This window comes from Vespa crabro, chromosome 2, assembly GCF_910589235.1.
Source record: "Vespa crabro chromosome 2, iyVesCrab1.2, whole genome shotgun sequence".
In the NCBI taxonomy this organism is placed as follows: Eukaryota; Metazoa; Arthropoda; class Insecta; order Hymenoptera; family Vespidae; genus Vespa; species Vespa crabro.
This window is the reverse complement of record NC_060956.1, coordinates 5,424,479-5,445,399: the sequence shown is the minus strand read 5'-3', so window position 1 is coordinate 5,445,399 and position 20,921 is coordinate 5,424,479. Positions and strand designations below refer to the sequence as shown.

At 34.2% G+C, this 20,921-nt stretch overlaps 1 protein-coding gene across 8 annotated transcripts in view; it reads right to left on the bottom strand.

The window, feature by feature from the left end:
• The window catches only part of LOC124421631 (ankyrin repeat domain-containing protein 6), a 133,645-nt gene that overhangs the window by 98,787 nt on the left and 13,937 nt on the right, over nucleotides 1-20,921 (bottom strand). For 3 of the 8 annotated variants that reach the window (XM_046957021.1, XM_046957022.1, XM_046957030.1), the window contains exon 1: nucleotides 5,368-5,479. The exons of 3 other annotated variants lie outside the window; for them this stretch is intronic. In XM_046957021.1, the coding sequence (XP_046812977.1) occupies nucleotides 5,368-5,444 (77 nt within the window). In that variant the 5' untranslated portion in view covers nucleotides 5,445-5,479. Of the gene's footprint in view, nucleotides 1-4,474; nucleotides 4,529-5,367; nucleotides 5,480-19,724; nucleotides 19,845-20,921 lie in introns of those variants that run through there. 2 more of the 8 variants (XM_046957027.1, XM_046957028.1) reach the window with 2 other exon arrangements.

The window sequence follows — 20,921 nt, the reverse complement described above, 5'->3', positions numbered from 1 at the left end:
CAGCGACGTAGGTCATGATATTGTCAATCTAAACAAATATTTTTAAATATATTAAATATTATCAATTATTATCTAACTCGTTAACTAAGAGTACTCGTATAAAATTTCATTTTTAATGTAATTTTTATATAAAAATTAAATTGGAAGAAAATAAAATATACACGTAGATATACATATGTATATTGTATAATGTAAACAACAGGAAAATCATCTGCCCTTTTTCTATCACTTTCTCTCTCTCTCTCTCTCTCTCTTTCTCTTTCTCTTTATGTCTCTCCTATTGGTGGTTCCAATTAAAATCATTGTCATAGTTAGTAAAATATTATTAAAAACAAATTTAATTTTCAATTTATTTATTTGAAACGTTTGATCATTCATGTTGGAAAGTCTCGAGTATAATACTAGAGAAGACTGATTTTTATATATATATATATATATATATCAAACAAAAAAAAAAAGAAAAATAATTATAAAGAAAATATACATACAGAAATATATCATATGATATATTTAAGAAAAATAAATTCTTTTACTTTTCTCCTAATTTTTTCTCTAATCCTTATTTGACCGTTCCAATTGAAATTTTTATCCTTTTTTTTTTACTTTGTAAAAAAAAATTTAGAAGAAAAAAGGAAAAACATTGAATTTTAATTATTAAATAATCATTTAATTATTAAATAATTACTTGTTCAAACGTTAAAAGGGTTAAAATCAAACAGTCTCAAGTATCATTGAGAAGTGTGAATAATCATAAAGATTTTGTGTCGTATCGTACTTAAGAATGAAGAGCGTAAAAACAGACATGAGAACTAGACAGAGGTAAGTACGTTTCCTTCGCATATTCATAAGATCTTTCGTCGTGAACTTAGCACGGCCACCGGATGACAGTGACTAATGAAGTTCAGCGAGCTTCTAACGACCGTGGCGAGCTAAATGCGTCGTTCGCTTCGTAACAGTAAGAGGAATTTTAAATGAGAAAAATAAGAAAGAGAGAAATAGAGAAATAAAGTGAAAGAGAAAGAGGAAGATAGAAAGGGAGAAAAGGGAGAGAAAACTAGATTACAGGACGACACCGGACGATCAGCTGATAGAGTTGGAAATAAGGTGCATCCGTCAAAATAATCAATTTTAACGATCCAATTTGTGCATCGTACACGTCAGATGTACTTTAAACGATAGCCATAGACGGATTTACAAATTGGATTACCTACCATGAAGAGATATGACGTTCCTATCGAACGGTGATAAAGAAGCTAAAAATATGATCGGTGCGAAATATGATTTTTTGAATAATATTCTGATAAGTCAGAAGACGGTAAGAAGTCAGTGTTTAAGAGGAAAAAGTAAAAAAAAACAAAAAAAAAAAAAAAAAAGAAAAGAGAAAATTTTGTCACAACGAGTTTTAAACATTTTATCACGATGAAAAAAGACAGATGTGGGTATATGTGAATAAATAAAAAAATAGGAATAATATTATCGCAGAAAGTGTATACGCGTATTTCCTTAAATAATATTCTCACATCAGAAAGTGTTCGAGAGTGCGAAGAGTGAGGGAGAGAGAGAAAGAAAAGGAAAAAAGAGATAAAAAAATAATAATTTTCTATAAACGAGTTTTATAAATTTTCATCACGACAAAACGAGAATCAGATCTGTGAGATACGTCGTGTATAAATAATAGTGGTAATATTATGCGACAAAGTGTCCACATTTATTTCCTGAATAATATATACCAATAAAAAGTGTACATGTGAAGAGAAATAAAAATAAATGAATCAAATAAATAAATAAAAAAGAAAGAGAAAAAAGAAAATGATTTTTAATATCAAGTTTAATAAATGTGATCGCGATAAAAAGAGACAGATGTGTGTATACTGTGTGTTTATATATTTATATGTATCATATATATATATATATATATATATATATATATATATGTATGAGTAACATTATGGTAGAAAGTATTCACATATATACATGTTTTTCATAAATAATATTTCCATAGAAAGTGTCCATGTAAACAAAAAAAAAAAAAAAAAAAAAAAAAAAAAAAAAGAAAAAAGGAAAAGAATAAGAAAAAATATTTTACAAGTTTAATCAATTTGATCACAATGAAAAGAGAGATATATATATATATACACACACATATGTGTTAACTATAAATTGATAATATTAGAAAATAATTGGTAATATTCATACTAATGTCCAAATCGTATTGATAATCGCACGTTAACGTGACTACTAGATTCTCTGTTTTCTATACGTACATATATGTTTCGTTCATTTAATTTCAACACGTCAATCGTCAGTTAGATAGTAACAGAATTTACATAGTTCGATAGCCTAACGGTATACTTTCTAGCTTTAATTTTCTTTAATTTCTTTTTGTTTGTATTTTTTATTCTTTTATTTCTTTTTTTTTTTTTTTTTTTTTTTTTTTTTAGTTTTATTCGCTTCCTTAAACTTCCCTTCCTACATTAAACTATCGTTTAATTATATCCATTTCATTTGGATTAATCCAAAGACGTAGACAAGATCGATGTTAATTGGATAAAAATCAATTGATCTTCTATCATCGATCCTTATCATCATGAAGCTATTACATTAGTTCAATTGCATCTAATTACATCGTTGATTTTATTGATTATTTCGAAATAGTTAAGTATCAATGAAATATAATTAGATTCTTGTGAAGAGATTGAAACGATTTAAATGGCTTCTCATAAAAATTACAAAACATCCCGATCGACTTAGCCAATATATATGATATATTTGATAAAGTCGGAACAATTGCAATGTTCGAGTTATGTGATATTTAAATATCTACGAGAGACATTTATAAACGTGTCCTTACGTAGAAGAAAAATGATATATATATATAGAGAGAGAGAGAGAGAGAGAGAGAGAGAGAGAGAGAGAGAGAGAGAAGGTGATATCGACAGTTCAATCGAAGTAGCTCGAGTTGTTGAGAGTTCATAAATCATGACATTCAGTGATGCATTATCTCAAAAGTCGACGCGTGAATTATTAGACTTTCTTATTTGAGAGTGAGAACACGGCATTCAAGGCACTTAGGTACTCACGCAGAGGACAAGTCATCCAAAGAGCCAACCCTTCGTAGGTTGCACCGATCGCGAAGCGATTTAATTACCGCTTACCTTGGCACGAAGCGTCATCCTGATCGCATATCCAAAGGTACGAAGTAGTAGTATCGAACTATTGAGGCAATGTCGAGAGGTAGCTACCATCCTTCTTTACTCTCTCTCTCTCTCTCTCTCTTTCTCTTTCTCTTTCTCTCTCACTCTCTCTCTCTCTTTCTCTTTCTCTCTCACTCTCTCTCTCTCTTTCTCTTTCTCTCTCACTCTCTCTCACTCTCTCTCCCTCTTTATAGAACAAGGCATCGTTGGCCTCGAGCAAGGCAGCTCGACGAAAACAAGCTCGTAAACCATACGGTTATCTCTTTTTTATTTATTTTCCATTCTAAACCATTTCCAGCAGCTCTAATTACCGGAGTTTGCGTCATACAGCCGACGTAAACAAGGAAAATTAAAAATCTCACTCTCTCTCTCTTTCTCTCTCTCTCTCTCTCTTTCTCTCTCTCTCTCTCTCTCTCTCTCTCTCTCTCTCTCTCTCTCTCTCTCTTTCCTTCATTCACGGATCCATGCATTTTTTTTTAATCTCTCCTTAATATCCGCTGGAAAGAACAAGAAGGACAAATAGAAAGAAAGAAAGAAAAAGTTAATACAAAGTAAAGAATATAAAAAAATAATATATATATATATATATATATATATATATATATATATATACATCAAGATTCTCTCCACCCCTCCTCTCTCTCCCTCTCTCTCTCTTTCTCTCTCTTTCAATATCTATCTTTATCTACCCATCCTTTTTACACGAATAAAAATTCCAAAGTTAACAATTAACGAATAATTTATAAAAAAAAATCGCGTCGTTAATGCAAACAACTTGTTGCAATCGAAAAAAAGAATAAACAAAGAAAAAGAAAATATTGTAATATAATGCGAGCCTTCCAAGATATTCTGTTTCGTATTTGTCAATCTCACGATCAACAGGGTCTATCATTATTTTATCATCGTTGTTAGAAAAGTTACTCTTCTACCTCTCTCTCTTTCTCTCTCTCTCTCTCTCTCTCTCTCTATCTATCTATCTATCTCTATCTCTATCTCTCCACCCGAACGAATCGGACGATCGCAAATGGCTTGGTCGACATTCCAGGCATCGAAGGTACTTCGATCCAAAGGCAACATCGTAAAGTATGCCTGTTACTCGGCATCTATCGAGGGTCTAATTACCAAGGAGGAGGGACAACCCGGCATCTTCACCGTCTACTTCGCGACCGAGAAATTGTCCCTCCGATATATATATATATATATATATATATATATATATATATATATATATATATTTATCATGTACTCTACTACGTATCTAGATGCTTTTATAATCTTACCTTCTTGCGGTCGGGTCATGCGAGATTTCGTCCGATAAATTAAATCACTTTAAATTAATTCACCCGTAACATTCTCGCAAATCACACGCAATACCCGTTAAAAAGATAAACAATCATAATCATAAAATTTCTTTTTCGATTATATCAACGTAATATATTCATCCAAGCGTCTTAAATTTCCAACTTATCAGAATGAACAAAAAATTTTCTTTCCTTCGAAAAAAGGAAAAAAAAAGAAAAGAGAGAAGAAAGAAGAAGAAGAGCAAGAAAAAAAAAATAACAGTAAAAATATAAAAGAAAGGGGATTCACAAAAATATAAAAAAAAAAAAGAGTGGTAACAAAAATAACTGTCGTTCGATAATTCCTATTCGGGAATAACGATAGATCGATAGATATCTATCTCGTAGTAAAATGATTAACGATCGTCAAGAAATTAAAGGCGTAAGATAGTAAAAAATTTATTTATTATCGATTTAAAAGAGTATCATTAAGTTTCTACGTACGATTGCAACGACGAACATTTGCAATGATCATTCCGTACTATACCGTATTAACTATGTATATAAATGCATACATACACATTGCTCAAAATAGATACGTGCCGAGTAGGGATATAACGGTCAAACACGTCGTTCACTCGCGCAAGGATTTTTAATTAAACATCTGCTAGGTCTGCGTAGTTAACCATGTACGTACATATAAAGTATTCTCTCTCTCTCTCTCTCTCTCTCTCTCTCTCTCGCTCTCCCTCTCTTCTCGCTCTTCTCACTCTTTTTCTCTTCACCGTATACATCGTATGCCGTTCGTTGTACATTTCTAATTACGCGTAGCTAGGAGCTAACATAACGAAGGTATCGCATTAATGTCGAATATCTAATTACCGAAGACTTACATCTCGTATGCACGAGAAATTCCATCGGTTTCGTCCCCATAGATATCCAGTAATATCTCGGACCTCGTAACTGGCATCTTCTACTTTTTCACTTTTTTCCTCTCTCTCTCTCTCTCTCTCTCTCTCTCTCTCTCTCTCTCTCTTTTTCTTTCTTTTTTTCTTTTTTACAATGTAAATTTTAAATCGACGATGATCCAAACGAGCAACCAAATGAGATTAATTTACGATCATTTTAATCGGCAATCTCGTGACACGCGGAACGTCCCATTGGGGTTACGACGTCGGCCCGAACGAGAAGATAAAAGGTAACAAGTAAAAGGAACAAGATGAGATAGAAAGGAAAACGAAAAAGAGAGAAATAGAAGAAAAAGAGAGAGAGAGAGAGAGGGAGAGAGAGGTATATAAATATATATATCCTTTAATTAGAGATCTCATGAGATAAAAAGATTCTTCACCATCCGTGTCAAGTTCTCAACCCCTCGCCTCCCCTTACTTACACTTCACCTCCCTCCCTCTAACCATTTTAACCAAAGATCGAATCAGTGACGATGAACATTCCTTACGTGATCGAGCGAGCGAAAGAGAGTAGCGATCATCGGCAAAAGGCGCGTCAACAAAGCCCTTGATTAAAATCCTTTCTTTCTATAGAGCAAAATAAACGCATGGTGGATCGATAGATCCGAGATACATACGGCCCAACGCGATCTTGCGATACATAGAGAGAGAAAGAAAGAGAGGAAGAGAGAGAGAGAGAACGCAACTTCCACAGAGACACACGGATGTGTCTCTAACGTTCTGGACCGGTTTCTCTTCAACGTGACTTTTCTCTACAACTTGAACCAATCATTTAACTTTTATTTCGATTTTCAACGTCCGTTTCTACAATATCTCTCGCGTTTTTATTTATTTTTATTTTTAATTTTTCTTTATTTCCTTTTTCTTTTTTTTTCTTCTTCTTCTTCTTCTCCCTTCATATCATTTCACCACTCGTGTTAATCATCTTTCTTTTTATGTAAATTCTACGAATTTTGTTTTGATTTATTTTTACAATATGTTTCCTCTTCCTCTTTAATACGTTTCTTTTTTCTTCTTCTTTGTCCTTTTCTATTTCCTTCTTAGTGCTTCAGAGATAATCGAATTTTCTTATAAAACAATTTCAAGGAGGATTGAAAAGCGTCCATCGTGAGTTTCATTCACGAAGTCACTTCGAGATACTTCAATTACCATATACATATCTTAATGATTTCCTGAGCAATAATAAAAGAGGAAAGAAGAAAAAAAAATAATAATAATAATAATTAAAAAAAAAAAAAAGAAAAAAAAGAAAATGAATAAATAAATAAATAAAAAGAAAAAGAAAGAAACAAGCTGACGCGAGTCAGCTGAGAGAAAAGATAGATAGAAAGTAATCGATGAAGTGATTAGAAATTATATATTTATCTCAGAATATTTTTACAAGAGAGTTGTGCGATCTTGTTTAACGATGCATTCATTCAAATCTGATGAACGATTTTCGGCGTTACAAAATGAAAAAAAAAAAAAAAAAAAAAAAAGAAGGAAAAAAGAATTAAGAGAAAAAAAAGCAATAAAAGAAAAAAAAAAAGGAAAAAGGAAGAAGAAGAGGAAGGAAATAAATAAAAAATCATGAACTTCCTCGATATATTTCAGATGTAATCAGGACGAATTTGTTAACAACGTAACTATAGATTAAATATCACGTGCATATACGATTTCTTCGTGGATGTTGAATTATCGCTTTACCGGTGAGATTTAAGAAAAATCATGTTTAATGATACGTCGTGATATTCGAGTTTGATTTTGAAAGATTAAAAAGGGATGTAGTGGGGAGAATGAGAAGGGAGGGGGAGGTAGAAAAAGAAGCCGTTTGTCGGTGGTAACGAATCGAGAAACATTGGCGGCACACTTTGCCAGTCAGAAAACTTGACATCGAAGGGGTTAATCCTATAGCGACACGGCCAAGAACAACGACTTGCCGGTGTTTGCTCTCTTGGTACGAGAAAGAGATAGATAGATAGATAGAGAAAGAGAAAGGGAGAGAGAGAGAGAGAAAAAGAGAAAAAGAGAAAAAGAGAAAAAGATAGAGGAAGAGACTTATCGGCGAGACGTTTGAAAGCAGCGCAACCGTGCGACTGAGACTCTACGCTCGAACACGGCGAACACGGAGAAGAAAATAGAGTCAACGAGATGTTAGCGAGATAATGCACGAGGAATGACTGACGTTACTCCGTAGAGATACGTCTCGACTTTAAAAGGACGTCGCGCCCTGTCCGGTCGTTCGATCCTCTTCTATCGACTTACGAATAACGTCGAAGAGAAAGAGAAAGAGAGAGAGAGAGAGGGAGAGAGAAAAAAAGGGAGAAGTATGTATAAGCACATAAATTACATCAGTTAGAAAGAAAGAGAGAGAGAGAGAGAGAGAGAAAAGTATATATATATAAACACAAATAATATTAGTTGTATGTGTGTGTGTGTGTGAGAGAGAGAGAGAAAGAGACAGAAAAAAAGATGTATGTATAAGACATACAATAACATCAGTGAATGAAAGAGAGAAAGAGAGAGAGGGAGGAAGGAAGAGAGAGAGAGAGAGAGAGAGAGAGAGAGAGAATGTGTAAACGTACGTATATATGTATATGTATAAACATAGCAAAGCTAAAGAGAAACACGTGACACGGTCACGATCGAAAGACCTCGAGAGAATTTGAATACAAGAATTCTCGCTCTCTTCCTCTTGTTGAGTTATTCCCGCGTTTCTTCCCTCTTTCGTTCTTCGTTCTCTCGTAGGTAGTCTTTGTCGTTGTCGGCTTACTTAAAGATCAATTTAAATATCCAACGATCTCCGTGGTAACACCGCTGGTTGCAAGTGTCTCGCTACTATTGCTTTACAATTCAACGATCGGCCGAAGTGAAACTCGTGTAAATTTCTTCTTGTTTCGTACGATGCCGACGACAAATCGGTGAAATCTATTTGGCGCACGCCACTTTCTAACCATGTTACAAAGTCTAAGTAGCTAATGCATAGACAGGTTAAAGATTTATTATATTGATTGATTGATGATTCATACTTGATCACGATAGAGACATTTATTCTTTCACATTTTAAGAAAATAATGTTATAATGATAATAATAATAATAATAATAATAATAATAATAATAATAATAATAATAAGAATATTTCAAAAAATAATATAAAGATGACATATTCGAAATTTGTTAATAATAATCAAGAATACGATTAGAATATTGTTAGAATTTATTGTAGGTATGTATAATAGGTTGAAAAATATTTATATCTTAAAATATCGTATAAATTTATATATGTATATATGTACGTATATATATTTAGCTTGTAACTTGAACAGAGTTCTCAAGAGCGATTATCTAGGAAAGAGAGAGAAAGAGAGAGAGAGGGAGGGAGAGAAGAAAAACAAAATCGTAAATTTTCAATCGAATACCAAGGTGCAAATTGTACGGAGCATTCATCTTCACTACTAAATCTTTTTCAATAATCGTACAAGCGAGGATGATATCACCGGAGGGCTCGTATTCTTAGCATATATGCATTTCGTCCTTGTATCATGGCCGTTATAGAGCAAGAAAGAACGGGGAAGAAGACAAAGAAAAAAAAAAAAGAAAGAAAAAGAAAAAAGAAAATGGAAGCAGGCGGTACGACGGAACGATGTCTTGGACCCCCCGCCCCCCACCCCTTTAGGTAATGATACGTTAAAACCATGAAGATTTCCACGAAACATGGAAGAGCAAGCGATAATCGATGCAATGTCACGACACATACACAACATATACATATATATATATATATATATATATATATATATATATATATATGTATGTATGTATGTATGTATGTATGTATATATGCATCTATGTAGATTGTGATGGAGGAAAGAACGACGAGAGAGCCTCTCTTTCTCTCTCTCTCTCTCTCTCTCTCTCTCTCTCTCTCTCTCTCTCTCTCTCTCTCTCGCGCGCGCGCTTTGTTTATTTTATCCACGATATCGGCTGATCGCAAACCACAGTGATGGCGAACGGATCATAGTATTTCATGCACGACCGGGGCCCAAGCTTTTATGGGCCCGTCCAGCACGATATCGCTTTACCACTACGCGATCGGACATTATCAGCGCCTGCTTAACAAAATTGCCCTCTTGTAAATGTTTCCACAATCGATTCTTTCCGATCTAACGACTTAATATTACCTCGGAGATATATCAAGATATTTATTAATTATTATCTTCTTCGGTTAGATGGAAAAAGATAGAGATAGAGAGAGAGAGAGAGAGAGAGAGAGAGAGAGAGAGAGAGAGAGGAAAAGATAAAAATAAAAATATCCTTTAATTCGAAATTTTTCATTTTATTACGACGACTCTCTTATCCCTCGTAAATTAAATTAACCCTTTGAAGTTCAATGCGGCAACTCGAATTGGACGATTCAGATGCGACAATAAATATTTTCGTCAAAGTTAATAAATAAAATTTATCTTATCCAAAGAAGAAATGAAGAAAATTGAGATAACAGAAAGTGAAAGATATTGTGAGCGAATACCAACGAGATATAGGATAATGGATATATAATTACAAAAAAAAGAAAAAAAGAAGAAAGAAAGAAAGAAAAAGAAAAAGAAAAAAGAATAACTTTCGAAACACCGCCTATCATCTTATATTAAAAGAAAATTCGCGCTTATCTCTGATCTTAAAAAAAAAAAAAAAAGAAAAGAGAGGGAAAAAAAGAAAGAAAGAGAGATTGAAGATTAAACGTCGAAGAAAGAAAATTCCCAAAGGGTTTATAAATTTTCTCGATATAACTCGAGGGATACACTCTGGTTTAATTCGCTAGAATTTATTATTCATCAATCCTGTTGTTAAACGTTTTTGTAAAAGGGAACAACCGACCCGTGAAAATACTGGTACAGGACCGTACTTAAGGTTCCTACTGTAGCCTTAAAATTGCCCCGAAGCTTCGATATCTCGCTAAGGTGTTCGTGGAAACAAACAATTTGCAATATCCAGCGGCAATATTTTCGGTTCGAAAAGGAAACAAAAAAAAGAAAAAAAAAAAGAAAAAAAGAAAAAATAAAAACGAACAAAAAAACAGATAAAAAGAAAGAGAGAAAACCATGTTCCAGCGTGATACTACCATAGTAAGTAAGTAAGTAAGTAAGTAAGTAAGTAAGTGTAAGTACTTATTACATCCTACGATTACATATTAAAAAAGGTGAACTTGAGAATCGAACGAGTAGAAAAGCGGTGAACCGCAACGGCAAGTTAGTAAGTAAGTAAGTACGAACCGTGCTAGTCGATAAATAAAGTTACGATAGGACACGTTCACGGCGACACAGAGAGAAGTTGTATAACTAAGTATGTATGTTCGAGCTTATCGAGCCTTATTATCGAGCTAGCTAGACGAAGAAGCGTCGGTGTAATGGTCCACGTCCATAGTAGTAACAAAAGAGAAAGATAGATAGAGAGAGAGAGAGAAATAGAGAGAGAGAGAGAGAGAAAGAGAGAGATAAAGAATGAGATATAAAGAACGAGAAAGAAAAAGAGAGAAAGAGAGAGAGAGAGAGAGAGAGAGAGAGAGAGAGAGAGAGAGAGTACTTATCTTTTTGTGTGCTCTCAGCAAGAAGATATTATCGGAAATATAATCGGAGGGGGAGATCATCAAGGACGCCTTTTGCAACTCGTAAGTCAATTCGTAACGAGTGTAAATACTAAATGGGATCGATATCGAGCCTAATTCTATACGGTCCATTGTATCTGATTTCTCTTCGATCTGAAAACCTTTTGCCGTAAGATAACGAGCATGCGAATAGAAAGAGATAAAGAGAGAAGTAAAGAAAATGAGATACTAAGGAAAGAAAGAAAGAAAGAAAGAAGGAGAGTGAGAGAGAGAGAGAGAGAGAGAGAGGAAGAGAGAGGAAGAGAGAAAATCATGGTCACGGTATAATCCTCGCAAAGGAATCACGCGAGACAAGAAGAGGCGAGGTCAGCTTGATCTTATTGTTCATAGATCGTGGCATTGTCTTCGTGTAGGTATCATTAAATGAACAGGAAGGGAGTACTCGTACCGGTTCGGAGTCGTCATTAAAGTGACGATTCGTAAGACTCCGTGTTGCACGATGCATGGCATCGTCCTTTCTTTCTCTGTCCTTTTCTATCCTTCTCTATCCCTCTTTCTTTATCTTGTTCACTCCCTCTGTTTCTCTATCTCTATATTTCTCTCTTTCTCTTTCTCTCTCTCTCTCTCTCTCTCTCTCTCTCTGTTTCTCTCTCTCTCTCTCTTTCTCTGTAATCTATTCATCCGTCCGATAGAATAAATTACACGTCGGCGACGCATCGACCGTGACTGTTTTAATTCGAGTACGAGCACGAGGCCGTTCGATTATTCGAACCTTTCGATATACGTTTGATGTCCTTTCAAGTGCGTTCAATGCACCGTTACCTTGCACTTCTCAGAATCTTATATGTATATATATATATATATATATATATATATATATATACATACACATGCGCGCACCCGCATACATGTAAATAACTCGAACGTATGTATGTACGTTCATATTTCATTTTCTTTTTAATTATCCCCTTATGTATTATTTGACCGAAGAAAAATAATGAAATTTTCACGTAAATAAATCAAAATAACGACGATATATATGTGTGCTTAATGGATTTTGAGATCGTCAAGGTTAGTAGTAGTAATAGTAGTAGTATTAGTAGTAGTACCTAGATCGAGAGAAGTTAGATCGAGTTGATCATAAAGTTAAGATAAGAGAACGTACATCTCACGGTTAAAAGCACTTTGCCCTTTGTGCCGTTAACCCGATAGACAGTTTGATTGCAGTTCTCTCCCTATGGGAGCGGTCCAGCTTCAAGGCATGATGACCGTATAAGGAAATCGTCGTTCGCGCGCGCGCTCGCGCGATAGTATTCGCAAGGAAAGAGACGTAGCACACGTGTGCTTAGTAAAATATATTAGAGATATTTTGAAACGAGACCTCAAATGGATAATAGGAACAACGATGAAATATCGCTTACTATCATTCTCTCTCTCTCTCTCTCTCTCTTTCTTTATCTCTCTCTATTAATCTAACTCTGTATCATTCAATTTCTTTCTGACTTTTTATATTTTTGTCCGGCAATGGGCAAAATGGGTTATCCAAGATACGTATATTTTTAAAAGAAAAAAATCAAAAGTTTACGACAAATACGACGAAGTAATTTAAATTGTCGACGAGCTCTTATTGTCGACGCTTTCATAAGAAGGAGAAATTGTTTGTCGGGAGTGTAACATGGGCGAATATACCATGGGTAACAACGAGATCGAGTAGAACGAGTTCGATAACTTAACGAGCCAACAACGTCGTCATTCTCTTCTCGTCCTCATCTTACGGAGAGAACAAGATCCGAAAGAGCACTACCTATCTACCTTATCTATCTACCTACCTACCAATGTATACGACAAATCGGATTAAAGTTTTGATTTTAAGCCGATCAGGACGATAACTCGATCCCTTGGAATTGGTATATATATATATATATATATATATAGTTAGATACGATGTATCTGGTATCACATTCTTTTTATTTCAATATTATAAATCGAATTTTATAATATAGTTGTCATTAATTATCTATTCGATGTGAATTATAAAAACGATTGATTGTAAGATTGAACTTAAGTTAAGTATTTATCTAATCCACAAATCTTTATCAATTACCTAAGTATCTACTATTACTATTATTACTATTACTACTGTTACTATTGTTGTTTTTTTTTTCTATTGAAACGTTGATACACTCTAATTGAAAATGTTCTCGTTCATCATCACGATTTAATCCACCATGGTCAGATCATATAGGGACGACCAAAGGAGAGTAGCGTGAGAAGAATAAAAAAAAAAAAAAAATCAAAACAAAAATGAAAAGAAAAAAAGAAACATCAGAAAAGAGAGACAATCATTTATCATCGGTGGATAGTTTGTGGCCGAACGAAAGAGTCTTCGTCAGGGAGAAGTCTTTCGATGAAAATAATTGGCGTTATACGGACATCTGTTTCACGCTGAGCCAGTGAATAGAAGAGCCACGTAGGGTAACGGAACGTTGGTCACTCGTATATATGTGTATATATATATATATGTGTGTGTATATATATATATATATATATATATATACACATATATATGTGCACATAACGCGAACACCTATAAATTGTTGCGTGCAGTCTTGTAGAGGAGGAGATTGCTAATACCCAGAGAAGATCTCGCATGGTGCGCCCCTTCTGTGATTTACACGCGTGTCATTCTTACGTATAGGCGCGTGTATGTAGCGCGCCTTTAACTTCCGAATCAACGATGTATTCCAAGCACGAATCTAATTAACATAATTGATTTTTAAATGTCACTTAATTCTCTCTCTCTCTTTTTCTCTCTAATATATATCTTTATCTCTCTTGTATTAGACTTAGAGACTAGAAGACTAACATTTAAATTTTCTTACAAATATATATATATATATATATAATATTCAAAATAATATAAAATATATATTATATAAATATTATATTAAAATAATATAATACATACTAATAATAATCAATAAATGTATAATTGATTGATATCCAATATCGTGGAAACAAAAGGAATAACAATTTTTCTATCACGAGTGACGCAAATTTTTATCTATCAAACGAAAGAATATAAACGACAGAATATTATCCAGCTTAGCAGTCATAAATTAAATTTATTGTATTTTAATATTAAAATTCGATTAAATTTTAAATGGATAAAACAAAGTGTTACCTACTGTTTCCATAAAAAGATACTTTTATATATATATATATATATATATATTTAGGTATATGAAATTTCTTATCGAAATTTTCAAAACATCATATCGTTTTGAAATCATATTCGAACAACAGACAAATTTATCGATATAATTGATGCATTCAATGAGTCATCGATCATTTATCATTTTATTGAATTTAATCATTAACTGAATGTAAAGATAAGAGAAAGATAACGGAAAAGCTATAAAATCGTTTGATAAGGAAAAAGAAAAAAAAAGGCACAGTGAAGGATTATAACGTTAATCGAGAAATGTTCAATTAAAAAATCTATTAATAAGTTAATAGTTTAATAATCGAGAAACGTTCAGGTAAATGAGGAAGAGAAACACGCATTCCATTTGCGTGTAAAACCTGCGTGCGAGGATATCGATAAGATGCAATCGTGCAACAAAATTAAATCGTTGCCGCTTAAGAGATTACACGCGTTCGCGAGATGGACGCGTTCTCCTTAAACCATTTGCATCGTGTAACTCGTTACTAATGTAAGTATGTCTGAAACTGTGAGAAAGCAAAAAAAAAAGAGAGAGAGAGAGAGAGAGAGAGAGAGAGAGAGAGAGAAAGATTGAAATTATCTGAACGTTCATTCGAAATGGAAGACACTCGGACATTTATTGAATGTTTTTCGATCGCGAGAGAAATTGCTCGTTAGGTTGTCGATATTCAGCAAATTATCGCCTGTGTTATACATCGAAAGGTAGATATGAGTGATCAAATTTAAAAAAAAAAGAAAAAAGAAGAAAGAAAAAAAAAAGAAAAAAGAAAAAGGGAGAGAGAGAGAGAAAGCGAAAAAGATGTAAAAGCAATAAATTCAGATAAAATGGATACGTTTAAAAGGATAAAAGAAAATCAATTTTGAATTTTATTTCTATCTTGTGGTCGATCGTCGCCATATTTTTCTTTCTTTAATTTTTATCCTTTTTCATATAGTCAAGGATTTCCAAGTATATATATATATATATATTTTTTTTTTTTTTTTTTTTCATTTTTCCAATGTAAGTAAGTACGTTGGAATGTAAGTAAGTACATCTGTGACAATACTACGATACAGGTGTACGTACGTTTTCTAAAAGAAAAAGCAATAACTCGTTTCCCTTTATGCCTTTTAATTAGGAAAATGATTTTATCTGTCCTTCCTTTTTAAAGGACATAGAAGATATACACAATCCGGTTATCCATAATCGAAAGAAATACCAAACAATTATCTACTCATCCCACTCGTCCGACTCGTTGAACTCACTCGACCGAACGAAACGAAAGACAAACAACGGATCCGAACAGAATGCATTCCTTTGCATTCCGACCATTACCATTGCCATACTCGCGGGAATGGTCAATTCACCTAATGGTCTCTACATGATCGCCTATATATTCTTTCTATGAGAAATTGAATCAATGGAAACTTCACGTAGCTAAATGCACAATTCGCTTATAGACATTATTATCGATGAAAATTAAAGTCTTTGTAGTCGTTTGTCACTCTTTGATGCTTTCTTAGAAGCTCTCTCTATCTCTATCTCTCTCTCTCTCTCTCTCTCTCTCTCTCTCTCTCTCTCTCTCTGTCTCTCACGATCTTACACTCTCACGCTCTTTGTTATCTATTTTTTTCGTTTCATTGAATCTTTTCAAATCTTACAAGAATTACAAAGAGATAGAATTAAATTATAGGATGTCGCATTCGTGTCACTTGAATAACTATGCTCGTATCGATCGATCATCAATAATAATAGATGAATTTAATTTCAATTTCAAGTAATAGATTTTATATAGTGTAATTTATATGTTCGACAGGTGGGTATTATTACATACATACATACATACATACATGCATACATACACATACATAATATATACATACACATACATAATACATATATATATATATATATATATATATATATATATATATATATATATATATATATCGAATTCATTAATTGAACGTTTAGACGTGCGCAATTACTACCAATATATACATACATATGTAAATAACTATCTATATATTTAAATGACGTTTCCGTGGGAAGCGAACGTGTTAACGAAACATCAAACAAGATACTTAATTATACGCAGTAGAATTGATGTCGGGATAACAAATTAACGTGAACTCATCTCTATTAAAATGATCATCCGAGTGGATCGAGAAAATCCTTATTTCTTTCTCGATAGAATGGTACGTTTCGTGTTGAGGCATCGATCACGTTCGAAGAAGGATCAAGATCCTTCTCTCCCTCCCTCTCTCTCTCTCTCTCTCTCTCTCTCTCTCTCTCTCTCTCTCTCTCTCTCTCTCTGTTTCCCTAGCTTTCGTGCATCAAGTATCGACCGACCGATCGATCGATCGATCGATCGATCCGTCGGTCGGTCGGTCGATCGATCGCGAATCATCGAGCATAAATTGTTGATCGTGACTCGTGCTATTAGCGCGTGTCTTCGTTAAGATCGTTCAGAAAGAGAAAAAAAAAAAAAAGAAAGAGAGATGGAGACATAGAGAGAGAGAGAGAGAGAGAGAGAGAGAGAGAGAGAGAGAGAGAGAATAGATGTTGACGACTCATTTTACCTCTGATCTTTAATGTCCCTCTCGTTGTTTAATCAAGAACGATCATTTGAAGGTAAGGGAGGGGAAGGTATAATAATAAGAATTTTAAGATCGGTGTTTATATAAATTTCGAATTTTTTTTATGCTTGACCATGTTACCTTCATATATGTTGTAACTCGTTCAAAAGGAATAAAGAAAAAGATCTCTCTCTCTCTCTCTCTCTCTCTTTTTTCTTTTCTCCCTTTCTTTCGAAACCGGTAGGTATATATTTCAAAGAACTCGACGGCAAACTTATCTTTCGCAGGATACAAACTCTCTCTTGAGCTTGCTAATGCGGATTTAACGATCTGAAGTAAGTAACGATCTCAACGCCTTTGCTCGCTAACTTTTCGCGAAACGCCTCTACTATCGATCTTCGGAATAGAAGAGAAGAGAAGAGAAGAGAAGAATTAAAAGATTCCTCTTAGGTTAGTTTTACATTCTTATCCTTTTTTATCATACTTGTTCCTACTCTTACTCACTTATTCTTGGTTCTTATTTTTATTCTTTTTTTTTTCTTTTTTCTTTTTTTGCTTCGGAGTTCCGACATTTCGAAATAAAAGAAAAAGGGAAATGAAAAAGATCTGATCGTGTTTTCGTGCGAAATCATAAACGCGATATATAATTCCTAAGATTTTATGATTATATTCTCACCGATTATTTGAAAATCCAATAGGACTGATCTCTCTCTCTCTCTCTCTCTCTCTCTCTCTCTCTCTCTCTCTCTCTCTCTCTCTCTCTCTCTCTCTCTCTCTCTCTTTCTATTTGTTTTTTCTTTTCTTTTCCGAAAGATCGATCGTAAACCGTCAGTCTACGCCCTTTATTATTCATGATGGATGCGACGAGTGAAAACGACTAAGACTACACAAGTCCAGAGAGCTTTCCGTCTTACGTTAAGTTTCTTCTTTATTTCTCTTTCTCTCTTCCTCTCTCTCTTTCTCTCTCTCTTCCTCTCTCTCTCTCTCTCTCTCTTCCCGTTCGAATTGATGAATGGAGAAATCCAAGAGACGGCCTAACGATGTCGAGTCAAAAGAAAAGGAGTGGAGAAGCCAGGTATCGAACGTGTATCGGCTAAGACGGAAAAACGACATAGACTTAACGTTTCAAGAGTGAAAGATAGAGAAATAGAGAGAGAGAGAGAGAGAGAGAGAGAGAGAGAGAGAGAGAGAGACAGAGAGATATTACCGTCTTCATTGGTTATCCGATCAAAACGAACAAGAGTTCCTAGCTTCCTTGAAAAGATACAATTGAGTAACAGTAAAAAATAAATAAATAAATAAATAAATAAATAAGGAGGGAGAGAGAGAGAGAGAGATTTTTCTTTTACTCTATATTTTTTTTTTTCATGACAAGTTTTACTACCTTTCTTTCTCTCTCTCTCTCTCTCTCTCTCTCTCTCTCTCTCTCTCTCTCTCTCTCTCTCTCGTATACATGCGCAGACATACACATACACACACACAAACAAACAAGCATACTTTCCACCTTCTTCGCGTGACGAACACGATTAATTTCTTTTTAATTATATGCTCGTCGAGAAAGACTAGCCAACTATAGCGCCAAACCCTTTTTCTCGTTTTTTTTTATCTTTCACGATGAGAATTCTTGTTATATTCTCTTATGTATCTATGCAACTAAGTGAGTACGATATAAATATAAGTACATATATGTACCAACATATATCTACGTTCTATAATAGTAACTAATATGACGAAAGAACTTATGTGCATGTAGGAAGAATCGAAACTTTATTCGTGGAGCTTCGATAGTCAAGGATTTTATAGCACTAACGGGACATCAAAGATAACATAATCGTCGTTCATATATGTGTCTATCTATTTATATGTGTGTATGTATGTATGTATGTGTGTGTGTATGTATGTATGTATGTATGTATGTATGTATGTATGTATGTATGTATGTATGTATGTATGTATGTATGTCTGTGAGTGTGTGTGTGTGTCAGTAGAAGAGACATCGTATTCAGAAAGCAACATGAGATGCGATACGAGTTCTCTTACTTCGTCCACTTTAGTCGAGTTTCTCTTCGGACATCTCTCTCTCTCTCTCTCTCTCTCTCTCTCTCTCTCTCTCTCTCTCTCTCTCTCTCTCTCTCTCTCTCTCTCTCTCTCTCTCTCTCTTTTTACTTTCTTGTGCAAGTCCACTTGATGATATAGTAACGTATATTAGAACGTTCGATATAATTTATCGTCGATGTTAAGATTTACTGACTTACATCGTGAAACCCACGCGAAGTCTCGTTTCGCAAGGCTCGCGACACTCGCGAAAGAAAAAGAGAGAGAGAGAGAGAGAGAGAGAACGAGAGAGAGAAAGAGAGAGAGAGAGAATACCTATATATTTGTTAGCTGGATCACACGAGCACCATTATGCGCGTTGAACACTTTCAATAAAGTAGCCTTTTGCGTCATCATAGTTGTCCACTTTTTTTCTTGCCCTCCTACCTCCTCCCTTTTTCTACTATGAACGGAGGACATAACAGAATTGTTGGCGCTTCTATAGAAACACTAGATTGAAATTAAAAACGACGAAGTTGATTCATTATTTCGAGACGTAGAGAAGAAAAGAAAGAAAGAAAAAAAAGAAAAAGAAGAAGAAGGAAAATAGAACAAAAAAAAAAAAAAACGAAAAAATCGCGATACGAAATGTCTTTATAAGATAAAAAAAATTTTGAAATAACACCGTAAGGATGATATAAATCAGAAGGGATAAAATCTGTCTATCTAATTTGGTAGTATCGTTCGCGTGTCTGCTAAGAGTTTCATTTGTGTTAGAAATTTTTCTAACGGTACGAGTAAGCATAGACGGCATTACTTACTCACCGATTATAGGGGTAATAAACTAACGCATTTTTCCGATTCTAATGATGAGAACTTACGGTGGCTAAACAGCCTAAGTGCCGTTGGGTTCTCTCTTCCCTCTTGCGGACACGGTACCGCGATCTCGCTATCCACGAACGTTGTTCTTCTATGCACAAGAGAGTATAGTACCTCGCTCGTCCCTTCTCGCAACAATGGGCAAAGCTGTGCGTACGTGCAACAGAATACGTGCTTAGCTTGCGGGAGAGAGCAAGGCACGAGTCCAATTACGAATAATGAGAGTAAATTGCGCGACATAATCGGCCAAGGAAGGGTAAAGGACACAACTAAGAGAGGACCTCTCTAAAAAGCGTCGTTACGTTTTAACGAATTCTCGACGCTTTGCAAATCTTTTAAAAATAGGGAGAAACAAAATATAGGAAAAGAACGAGAATTATGAGCCGGATCACTGACATTGGATTTCGTGAGATATTGGGATTAATTTTTTGAAGAAGAAAAAAGAAGAAGAAAAACAAAAGCAAAAAAGAAAAAAAAAATAACGACATACAAAAGTATAGAGGCATTTTAAGATCTTCGAACGCAAATCTCTACAAAATCTCATAATATTTAGTATCAGATAGATATATATTCTCTCTCACTCTCTCTTTCTCTCTCTCTCTCTCTCTCTCTCTCTCTCTCTCTCTCTCTCTGTCGCTCTTTAAATCGGAATGAAATTCATTAAAAAATTTTTATTTAATTTCGTTTTCATAGGTGTCATAAAAAATTAGATTTATCAATAAGCGGATGATATACGGATGTTAAAAGGCACATAAATACATATAGAAGAATATTTTCAATCATTGTATTAGAAAAAGATAAGTTATAAAACTATATATATATATATATATATATATATATATATATATATATTTCTAATTCTTTTTTCTTTTTTGTTTTTCCCTTTACCATCATTTAATAATCCCGAGCGTAAACATAATTCGGTATTCCAAACGATCAAATCAATACGCTCGAAGGCGTAATCAGAAACGATAACGTCTCTAATTAATAACGACGAGTGCTGTGTGTATCTCTTCGAGCACGTTCGGTCGCAATATACGTTAAATTAATTGCCCTCGAAGGTATGCTGCCAGGATTTTCTTACGTGTGGCTGCCATCTTTTAAAACGTGTGTTTAAATCAGGAAAGGATAAAAAGAGACAGTGAAATTATCTCTCTCTCTCTCTCTCTCTCTCTCTCTCTTTCTCTCTCGTGGTCACG